At 42.0% G+C, this 12,198-nt stretch overlaps 1 protein-coding gene across 1 annotated transcript in view; it reads right to left on the reverse strand.

The window, feature by feature from the left end:
- Positions 1–11,146, reverse strand: part of IFT88 (intraflagellar transport 88) — a 74,800-nt gene extending 63,654 nt beyond the window's left edge. The window contains exons 1-3 of the mRNA XM_082675670.1: positions 11,049–11,146; positions 4,940–5,035; positions 1,457–1,519 (exon numbers count right to left, since the gene is read on the reverse strand). Coding sequence (XP_082531796.1) covers positions 1,457–1,519; positions 4,940–5,029 — 153 coding nt within the window. The 5' untranslated portion in view covers positions 5,030–5,035; positions 11,049–11,146. The remainder of the gene's footprint in view (positions 1–1,456; positions 1,520–4,939; positions 5,036–11,048) is intronic.
- Positions 11,147–12,198: the final 1,052 nt, after the last annotated feature.

Below are 12,198 nucleotides of genomic sequence, written 5' to 3' on the forward strand. Positions count from 1 at the left end.
CCGCAACAAGAGAAGCCACTGCAATGAGAAGCCCGCACGCTGCAACAAAGAGTAGCTCCCGCTCGCCACAACTAGAGAAAGCCCGTGTGCAGCAACAAAGACCCAACACAGCCAAATAAATAAATAAATAAAAATAAAATAATTTTTTAAATAAATTAATTAATTTAAAAAAAATTGGTCAAATGATCTTAAACAAGGGTGCCAAGACCATACAATGTGGAAAGGTCAGTCTCTCCCAAATGGTGCTGGGAAAACTGGATATCCACACAAAAGAATGAAATCAGACCCTTAATCTTGTATCACATACAAAAATGAACTCAAAATGGATTAAAGGCCCAAACGTAAAAAGACCTAAAACTATAAAACTCCTAGAAAAAAAACATAGGGGAAAATTTCATGGCATTGGACTTAGTAATGATTTCTCAGCTATGACACCAAAAAGCACAGGCAACAAAAGCATAAACAGACCAATGGGACTACATCAAATATAAAAACTTTTGTGCATCAAAGAACCCGATCAACAGAATTTTAAAAAAGCAACCTACAGAACGGGAGAAAATATCTGCAAAGCATATACCCAATAAAGAATTCCTACAACTCAACAACAAAAAAATCAAATAACCCAGTTAAAAAATGGGCAAAATACTTGAACAGACATTTCTTCAAAGATGATCTACAAATGGCCAAAGAGCATAAGAAAAGACAGTCAACATCACTAATTATCAGAGAAATGCAAATCAAAACCACAATGAGAATCACCTCATACCCATTAAAATTGCTACTATCAAAAGAATAGAAAATAACAAGTGTTAGTGAAGCTGTAGAGAAACTGGAACCCTTGTGCACTGTTGGTGGGATTGTAAAATGGCGTAACCACTATGGAAAACAGTATGGAGGTTCCCCCAACAATTAAACATAGAACTACCATATGATCCAGCAATCCCACTTTTGGGTATATATCCAAAGAACTGAAAACAGGGTCTCAAGATATTTGCACACTCATGTTCGTAGCAGCACTATTCACAACAGCCAAGAGGTGGAAGCAACCCAAGTGTCCATGGAACAAAATGTGGTCCATCCATACAATGGAATGTTATTCAGCCTTAAAAAGGGAGGAGATCCCGACACAGGCTATACCGTGGATGAACCTTGAGGACATTATGCTACATGAAATAAGCCAGTCACAAAAGGACAAAAACCGTCTGATTCCACTTATATGTAGTACCCAGAATAGTCAAATTCATAAAGACAGTAGAAGGGTGGGGGCCAGGGGCTGGCGGAGGGAGATGGGGGTTGTTGTTTAATGGGGACAGAGTTTCAGTTTGGGAGGACAGAAAGTTCCAGGGATCTGTTTCACAACAATGGGAATTAATTTAACACTACCAATGTGTACATTTAAGAACAGTTAAGATGGCATAGTATGTGTTTTTTACCACAATAAAAAAAATTCACTTACTGGAGGTCTTCTGCCGTGACTAGTTTTCACAGCTTGCTGAAAAGCTGTGTCATTCTCCAATTCCTAAAACGAAAAGGCAAATTTCACATCCAACATGAAGTGACAATTTTTTAAATGTTTAACCTCGACTGCTTGGTGTTCATGATCCTCTATAATCCACCGTCCTCCATCTGCTGACATCCAGGTAGGGCTCAAGGACTCCCGTCCTCAAATCCCCCTCACACTGTACAAAATGCCAAAGTCCCTTCCCCCCTCGGGGAGAGGAGTAATGACAATGTCAGTCAAGTTTAAGGCCATTTCACTGGCTACGGTTCAAATGGGTGCTATCAACACACATGGTTAAAAGATCAAGTCTGCAAGGATATGGCCTTTCTACTGTTTCTCTTTTCCAAGCAGCTGGAGCAGTAGGAACAGAGAATCACCCTCATCCTTTTTCCCTCTCTCCCTCCCCTCTCTTCTTCCATATTCTTGACCATGGCTAGGAGCCTTACCTGAGAAAACCTTAGGACAGAAAAGGCTGTATTCTCTCCCAGAAATGGGGCAAACACTTGCTCTGGTTTCATCTCTGCTTGCCCAAGTGAAAATGGCTTTTCATCTCACGGGAGAGGTAAAGTCTGAGATTCAGACTAGAGCCAGCCTAGGCTCCAGCGGGTCCAACCTGTGATGCCACTTGGAACCAAAGCCTCCGTTGAAATAAAACGTTACTATGCTTTGCTGATTCCTAACCTATGCTTACATTCTCCCTGAGGAATCTGAGGAAAGTAACATTAGTCAAGTGCAAGATACCAGTGTTTCCGAGTTTCCTGGACAAAATGCCATTGTAGCCTCTCTCAAAAGCACCAAGCCTCGCCAGCTGCCAGTCTAAGCAGCCTTTGTCCCCCGTCTCTTCAGCAGCACAGGTTCGGCTCTAGCCCTCCAGACATCTGTGCTCAGTTCTCACACTCACCTCTGATTTACTGCAATCTACTTCCCACAGAAACATACTTGCTGATTATTAAAAAACAAACACAAACAATACACAAAAAATGGAGTCGATATCAATTAGCTTTTTAAAACCTTGGAGACAATTAAAGTAAAACGTCTGTATAACCAAAACGCTAATACAATGTACTTTAAATGTGATTATGTACAAGGATTCTTCTTTACTTTTACTTCAAATAATCTTCATAATCTTCCATATCAACTACATAAAATGAAGTACACAAGTCTCAGCCATAGAAACCAGGCAACTTTCACACGAAGCACAAAGCCACGGGCTGCCTTTGAAATAATTATACTACCTTGGCACATCTTTTAGGAAAAGCCTTCCAATATTGCTCAATTATTAGTAAAATTTGATTAATCAGCTCAGTGAAGTCTCAATGACAAACTAAAAACTGTCAACAAATTCTCCATTACAAATACCAAATCAACACAATTTTTGTCATTTTTTTCCTTTGTTCATGATTTGATTAACAATTTGCATAATCTATGAACACCTTAGCAACTGTTTCAAGTAATTCAGCTATATATTAATTTATACCAATTAATTAAAATAAAAGAAAACCACGGGTAAACCAAATTTTTTATTTTACTGTGTGATTTATTTTTGTGTATGATACTCTGAATATTTGCTTCAAGTTAAATAATGAAGCCACACTGTGATGACCTGAAGAGTTAGGAAGTTTCTCTGATGTTTTTAAGAATGATTATGATGATATATTAATTCCACTTGTGGGACTCTCCCCAAGGAAATGTTTGATCACAATAGAGAAAATTATTTATGCATAAAATTGCTCATTGTGCTATTGTTATTAATAGGGGCAGAAAACTATAAATAATTATCCTATAGTCAGAAAATAATCAACTGTATATAGTCGGTATTATGCAGCCATTAAAATTATATTTAAATTTTTAGGACCATGAAACTTTGTTTATGATGTAGCCAAATGTAAATAAGCAAACAGAAAAGTAAACATTAGTTCAATTCCAAACATGCTAAAAGAAAATTGTATGTGTATGCATGAACGAAAGACAAAGCAACAAAATGTTAACCGTACTCATTTCTGACTGCTGGGTAAATTATGGGTAATTTTGTTTTTCAACAATGAGCACATATTTTTTTTTTTATACATATAACTTTTACGACTGGGAGAAAGGGGGAGATTCAATGGTTTTCATAATTTATACTAGCTTAGGAAAATGCCCATGCTTTAATACAAATTTTTAAAAACTAGTCTATGTAATCATATCCGTATGAGTGTTTGTATACAGGGACGGAAGAACCTGAATATATTAAAAGACAAGGGAATACAGCAAAACATCGGGTGATATATCTAATACAGGTGATCTTCAGGTAATAGTATTCATGTCATTTTATTTTTTTCTCCAATCTTATGTATTTTTCAAATTTTCTATGATGAACAGTATCTCCTAGATTTTTTTTTTCTCCTAGATTTTTATTTCATATAGAGTAAGTGAATGATTTCTATTTTCTTTTCTTGCTTTCTCTCTAGGTCTCCAATTCACAGGCAAACTTTTTTCTCCAGAGGAAAAAACAATTCAAAAATGACTGAAAGCCATATGAAAAACTCTAGAATGAGATTTCCTAAATTAGTTTAAAGTCCTCTAAATGCTAATATTTGATTCTTAAATACTAGCAAGTAAATTAACGCCCACATCCTTCATCCTTACTTTTTTTCACATGCTAATTAAAGATAACTTTATAAAGAGTTTTCTTTGGTTTTTGTCTTTTACAATTTGGAAACTATAACTCTCACAATAATGTAAACAGATTTAAAATATTCAAGTATTTGTCTTAGCAACAATTTCATCCTGTAATTACTATACTACTAAATATTAAGCAGATATAGGTTTGTTGACATAAGCGAATATTCATAAAAGGGAAAAGGTTACGAAACAGTACACACAGTATGATACCATTTTATCCAAAAACATACAGATACAGTATACATATACACATACATATGTGCATAGGGAAACATTTAGCATTAAGCACTGTAAGTTAGTTAATGTTTATCTCTGGGTGGTTTATTTCTGGGTGGTTTCATAGACAGTTTCTATGATTTTAATTTTTCTTTATATTTATTTCTATTCTCTAATTTTTCTATAAAATACTTGTATAATTTAATTCAAAGAAGAAAAATAACTACATGACATTTCAAATTTAGAGCATTAAAAAAAACTGATTTTAGGTACTTCAAGTGATCTAAATCTTGTAACTTACATATTCAGATAATTAGTACAGAAGAATACAAGTATATAATTGATCCTAATTCTTTCCCATAGACTTTTTCACATCTTTATGCTGCAATTATTACTACTGGTAGAAAGTACAGTCTTCAGTAAATAGCACTTTTCTAGGCTTTTAATCAACTTACTTAATCTAAAGCATGATAAAGCAGAACCCTCAAATCCAAAATTTCCATGAACCAGCTGGTTAGCAAAGACCAATGTAAAAAAAAAAAAAATTTTTTTTTTTACCTCGGTATCATAGGTTGGATTGTAGTCATTATAACCAGAATAAAGATCATCTTCATCTGTCTCTGGGGCCAGGTGTACATTTTCCATCATTTGTACCTATGAAAAATCACTGCTGTAAATGTATTCTTCGAATAAGAAATAATTGTTAATTGAAATAAAGTATACCTATTTAACAACCTTTCTGGTCAAATTTATCTCTACATGTGTTTATGGCTTAAACTTTTTTTCATTTCAAATTCTTAAAACTAGATATCAAAACAGACACAAAGGTCAATGGAACAGAACAGAGAGACCCCAAAAAACCCATACATATATGGTCAACTGATTTATGACGAAGGAGCCAAGAATATACAATGAGGAACGGACAGTCTCTTCAATAAATGGTGCTGGGAAAACTGGACGGCCACATGCAAAAAACAAATCTGGGCCCCTACCTTACACCATAAACAAAAATCAACTCAAAATGGATTAAGGACCTGAAACAATAAAACTCCTAGAAGTAAACATAGACAGTAAGTGCCTCGACATCGGTTTTGGTGATATTTTTTTTGGATCTAACACCAAAAGCAATGGCAACAAAACTAAAAATAGATAAGTGGGACTATATCAAATTTAAAAGTTTCTGCACAGCAAATGAAACCATCAACAAAATGAAAAGGCAACCTACTGAATATCTGCAAATCATATATCTGATGAGGGGTTAATATCCAAAATATATAAAGAACTAATGCAACTCAACAACAACAATAAAAACTCGATTAAAAAATGGACAGAGGGGACCTCCCTGGTGGCGCAGTGGTTAAGAATCCACCTGCCAATGCAAGGGACACGGGTTCGATCCCTGGTCCAGGAAGATCTCACATGCCTCAGAGCAACTAAGCTCATGTGCCACAATTACTGAGCCTGCTCTCTAGAGACCACGAGCCACAACTACTGAAGCCCACACGCCTAGAGCCCGTGCTCTGCAACAAGAGAAGTCACCGCAATGAGTAGACATTTTTCCAAATAAGACATACAGATGGCCAATATGTACATGAAAAGATTCTCAACATCACCTATCATCAGGGAAATGAAATCAAAAGAGATTTCAGCTCACACGAGTTAGAATGGTTATTATAAAAAAGATTGGGATTTCCCTGGTGGTGCAGTGGTTAAGAATCCGCCTGCCAATGCAAGGGACACGGGTTCAATCCCTAGTCCAGGAAGATCCCACGTGCCCCAGAGCAACTAAGCCGTGCGCCACAACTACTGAGCCTGCGCTCTAGAGCCCACGAGCCACAACTACTGAAGCCCGTGTGCCTATAGCCCGTGCACTGCAATGAAGAGTAGCCGCTGCTCTCCGCAACTAGAGAAAGCCCAGGCGTGGCAACGAAGACCCAACACGGCCAAAAATAAATAAATAAATTTTAAAAAGAAAAAAAAAAAAAGAAGACCCAACACAGCCTAAATAAATAAATAAGACTAGAGATGGTCATTCCTTGGCAGTCCAGTGGTTAGGACTCCATGCTCTCACTGCAGAGGGCCCAGGTTTGATTCCCTGGTCAGGGAATTAAGATGACATGAGCCGTGTGTTGCAGCCAGAAAAATAAAGACTAGATATAAGCACTGGTGAGGATGTTGAGAAAACGGAACCCTCATGTACTGTTGGTGGGAATGTAAGCTGGTGTAGCCACTGTGGAAAACAGTATGCAGGTTCCTAAAAAATTAAAAATAAAGTTACTGTATGATCCAGCAATTCCACTTCCGGGTATTTATCTGAAGAAAATGAAAACACTAACTCAAAAAGGTATTTGCACCACTACGTTCATTGCATCATTACTGACAATAGGCGAGATATAGAAACAGGGCTTCCCTGGTAGCACAGTGGTTAAGGATCCGCCTGCCAATGCAGGGGACCCGGGTTCGATCCCTGGTCCGGGAAGATCCCACATGCCTCAGAGCAACTAAGCTCGTGCGCCACAACTACTGAGCCTGTGCTCTAGAGCCCACGAGCCACAACTACTGAGCCCACGAGCCACAACTACTGAAGCCCACGCACCTAGAGCCTGTGCTCCGCAACAAGAGAAGCCACCGCAATGAGAAGCCCGCACACCGCAAGGAAGAGTAGCCCCCGCTCGCCGCAACTAGAGAAACCCCACGTGCAGCAAGGAAGACCCAACGCAGCCAAAAATAAATTAATTTTTAAAAAAACGAAACAAAAAAAACTAGGTGTCAAAACATTCATTCATTGCACTTGTTTCACATTTATTCCACACCCACTACATTAAAAGGACAGTGATAGACACAGCTGATTGTACTGATTTTCAAGGAGCTCAGTATCAAGTGAAGAAAGGTATATAACAGTCAATTATAATGCAAGGCAGAAATCACTGAACACCTACCACAGGGCTGAATTAAAGAGACCAATAACACAAAACGTCAGCAAGCATATGGAGCAATGGGAATACTCATATGTTGTTTAGTGGCAGTGTAAAATGGTACAATTTGAGGAAACAATCTGGCAGTCTCATAAAATTAACATATATCTCTTATGACCCAGCAATTCCACTCCAAAGTATTTATCCAAGAGAAATGAAAATATATGTCTATAAAAAGATTTGTTTAAGTGTATTTACATGAGCTTTATTCACAATATCCAAAAATTGGCAACAGACCATACCCATCAATAGAATGGATAAGCAATAGGTGGCATATTTAATGCAATGAAGTACTACTCAGCAATAAAAACCAGTGCACTGATGACATTTATAACAATACATAAAAATCTCAGTTATGCTGAGTGAAAGAAGCCTCACACATAACAGTACCTAATGTATGTTTCAAGTCCTAGAACAGGCAAAACTATGGCAGAAAACAATCAGAACACTAGTTGCTTCTTAGAGGTGGGGGGTAGGGACTGAATGGAAAAGGGCATGACAGAATTTTCTGAAGTGATAAATGTTCTATATCTTGACAGGTGATTTGATTACACAGACGTATGCATTTGTGAAAACTCAGTAAATGCATACTTAAGATTTCTTTTTACTGTTTGTAAATTTTTTCTTGAATGAAAAGACTATAAACAAATATTGAACTATAATTAATATACATACTCAACTATTTAAAGGCAAACTTAGTATCTGTAATTTAGTTTGAAATGTGTAAAAATAAGATGGATAAAAGGATCAATGTGATAAAGCAAGTACAGAAAAATGTTAATGGTAGAATCTATGTAGCAGGTATGATGTTCACTGAAAAATTCTTTAAAATTTGCTGTAGATTTGCAGAGTAAATTTTCATAATAAAATGTGAAAAAAGTACAAAACAAGATGAAACAGATATCAAAGTAAAACAGAAGCATGGGAGAAACATAATTATTGTGCATGTCTACTGTAAATGTGGTAATTATCAGAGAACTGGGGACGAATTCCCAGAAGATCACTCATTCAAATTGAGTCAATATTTTTGGCAATTTGGGAAGGGGGCTGTCCAGTTACCCAAGAAATGTAGTACTGAATTACTTTGTGTATCTCAAAATACATATTATCTTTAAAGCCTGTACAATATTAAGTGCGTCAGTAAATTCCTACAAAAATTTCAGCTTAATCTTATTGCTCAGTAAAATGCCAGATATATGTGGCCACTCATAAAATTTTAACATTACTTTAATAATAAAATTATTAATCTTTTGATATAATTCACATACCATAAAATTTACCCTTTAAGTACCGTTCAGTGATTTTTAGTATATTCACAAGGTTGTGCAGCCATCACCACTATCCAATTCCAGAACATTTCATCACCCCATGGAGAACCCTGGGGCCCTTTAGCAGTCACTCTCCATTTCTCCCTCCTCCTGTCTCAGAGGATTTGCGGATTCTGGACATTCCATAAAAAAGGAATCATCCAATATGTGGTATTTTGTGTCTGGCTTCTTTCACTTAGCATTTTTTCAAGGGTCATCGATGGTATAGCATGTATCAGTACTTTATTCCTTTTTATCGCTGAATAATATTCCATCATAAGGATATACAACATTTTGTCTGTTAATGGACATTTGGATTGTTTCCACTTTTGACCATTATGAATAGCTACTGCAGGACTTCCCGGGTGGTCCAGTGGTCAAGAATCCACCTTCCAATGCAGGGGACCTGGGTTCAATCCCTGGTGAGGGAACTAATAACCCTTTTGCCGCAGGGCAACTAAGCTTGTGTGCTGCAACTACGAAGCACACAAGCCACAACTAGAGATCCCACGCACCACAACGAAGATCCTGCACGCCGCAACTAAAGATGCTGCATGCCACAACTAAGACCCGATGCAGCCAAAAAATAAAAGTAAATAAATATTTTTTTAAAAAACTACTGCACTGGGGCTTCCCTGGTGGCGCAGTGGTTGAGGGTCCACCTGCTGATGCGGGGGACACGGGTTCGTGCCCCGGTCCGGGAGGATCCCACATGCCGCGGAGCGGCTGGGCCCGTGAGCCATGGCCGCTGAGCCTGCGCGTCTGGAGCCTGTGCTCCGCAACGGGAGAGGCCACAACAGTGAGAGGCCCGCGTAACGCAAAAAAAAAAACAAAAAAAAAAAAAAAAAAAAACTACTGCACTATGGGGAATTCTCTGCCGGTCCAGTGGTTAGGACTCAGTGCTTGGCAGAGCCAAAAAAGAAGAATCCCTTATATGTTCCTGATACTAGACCTTATCAGATAAATGACTAGAAACTATTTTCTCCCATTCTGTGCACTCTTTCCCCCTCTTGACAGTGTCCTTGGAAGCACAAAAGCTTTTAAATTTGATGATGCACACATATTTTTTGTTTGCGCTTTGGGTGTTACAGCTAAAAAACCACTGCCTAATCCAAGGTCAAGAAGATTTACACCTGTTTTCTTCTAAGAGTTTTATGGCTTTAGCTCTTAGATTTAGGTCTTTTGAGTTAATTTCTCATTACTTTTTGGAGATGAAAATTCACTATGAGAGCAAATGTCAATCATATAGAAATGTTCATTCCAAAATAGCCCCCCAAAATATTGTCAGTGGTAGAAGACATACAAAATATTTTAACTTAAAAGCTTTAGGTCAGGTAATGGGACACCAGTGGTTCTCAAAGGTCAGTGTGTGTCAGAAACCCAAGGGCTGGGACTTCCCTGGCGGTCCAGTGGTTGGGACTCCACGCTTCCACTGCAGGGGACCTGGGTTCGATCCCTGGTCCAGGAAGTAGGATCCCATGTGCCATGCCGCGCGGCCAAAATAACAACAAACAAATCTATGCTAAACTGATAGGCAAAGTAATTTTGAAAAAACGAAAGAAACCCAAGGGCTTGTTAAAATCAGACTGCCACTCCCCCATACCGGTTTCTGATTCACCAAGTCTCAGGTGGGAGTCGCCAGCATCCCCCTCCACCCCTTGGAATGTGGATTTCTAACAAGTTCCCAAGCATTGCTCCTGCTGCTGCTCCGGGGACCACACTGTGAGGACCACTGTGTTCAACAGAAACCACCTAATTACAAGTCCCATTTAAGTCAATTTAGCTTACACGTCTCTCAGAACAACAAGCAACTTTTACAACTGGAGATCCTTTCTTCTGGGCTGTCCCCAGACCAAAACAGTTCAGATCTGAGAGAGACTCGGGGTGACCGACGCGGAGGGTAGGGTGCGGTGGGGAAAGGTGAAGCACTCAGGGAACAGCTAAGGCGGCGAAGGTCCGCCACAGCCCGGGTTTCCCGGGTTCTGCTGCCAAGGCAGCTCCCGGGCTCGCGCCGTCCGGACTGAGCGCGGGAAGCGCCCCCCACCCCGCCTCCCCGGGGCCCCGCCCCCGTCCCCACCGGCGGCCTCTCGCCCCCCGGGGGCCGCACCGGACAGCCCGGCCGCCCACTGGAGCGGACTGACTCCGGCCCGGGAATGCCCACCTCCGCGAGACGGGGCCCGAGCTCGTGCCTCCCTCACCCGCCGAGCCTTCCCGGGAATTTCTGCGCTTCCCGTCACGAACGCTGGGTCAGGGGCTCAAGGGCCGCGCGCGGGCTGCGGGCGGGGGCGCACGGGCCGGCGGCGGGGGAGGGGCAGAGCCCCCGCGACCCCCCACGGCCCCCCCGGAGGGCGGCGGGCACCCGCGCCGCCCGGGGCCCTCTCCTACCTCGCGGCGAGGGGAGCAGGGAGACCGCGAGGGCTGCGGGGTTGGCGCGGCCTTTCCGGAACTCCGCGGAGAGCTGCGCAGCCGTGGCGTTGCCACGCGCGGATCTAAGGAAGCCGCTCCCACAGTGCTCCGCGAGGGGGCGGGGCGATACAGGTGGGCGGGGCCGAGCCTGGAGGGCGGGGAGGGGCCTGAGCGGAGAGGGGCGGGGCCGGCTCCGGCTAGGGAGCTGGAGCCGAGGGGCCCCGCGGAGGCGGTCTTGGCGGGCGGTGAGTGGGACAGGAACTTGGGGGAAGCCCACGTCTCCTAGATCCTGATGAAATCATCCGGAAGGCAGATCACCGGCGGGTGGTGCTGGTTGCTGTGAATAGCTCCGGTGGCCGCCGCACTAGCTGTGAGCCCTGGAAGCGCGTCCGGGCAGGCAGCTGGCTGTCTGGACCCCTCCCGCGGTTCCCCCCGGTCCCGGCTAGAGCCCAGGCCGCCCGCGCGGCCCCGCGCACCTCGTGGTCCTGTCCTGTCCTGTGCTCCTGCCCTGGACACGTCGAGGGCGGCCCGAGACGCGCCAAAGCCGGCACCCAGCCTGAGTGACGCTAAGCAAGAGAACGAGGAATGAAGTTAATAACCGGTTCACATCTTTAAAGTTTGTCTTAAATTTTCAAGATAAATTGGCGGGGAGGCGTCTAAAGACACCAGTGTAATTAGTGAGTTTTGGAAGACTGAGATGTTGTCTCCCTCCAGTGCAAAAGGCGAGTTATGCTCTCTGGCATATTAGGGATGATGTCTGAGCATCGTGCTGGCCTGCAGTTCATCATAAAAAACTGAGGTTTCCGAAGTTTAGGGCCCCTCAGCTGTGACACAAACTCACTGTGCGTGCAGCAGCCGCCTGCGCTACCCCTGTGGGACTGGGGAGGTGTGTGGGCAGAGGGAGTGTGAAGCTCAGGCTGCTTGCTGGGCTGTGACAATAAGGTCCTCTGTCTCTGACCAGGTGTTTCTGCCAGCTGTCAGGACACCCTGTTAGCTTGTCAGCTTGGAGACCTGGTCAAGTCTTAACACGGCTCTTGAGAGTATCTAGCCACCCAGCCTGGCTCAAAGTAGCTGTTCACTACATGTTTTGTGAGTTAATTCCTGAACACTGTAGAGCCCTTCAAATCAC

Source organism: Grampus griseus (assembly GCF_964374135.1).
Source record: "Grampus griseus genome assembly, chromosome: 18".
NCBI classification, from domain to species: domain Eukaryota; kingdom Metazoa; phylum Chordata; class Mammalia; order Artiodactyla; family Delphinidae; genus Grampus; species Grampus griseus.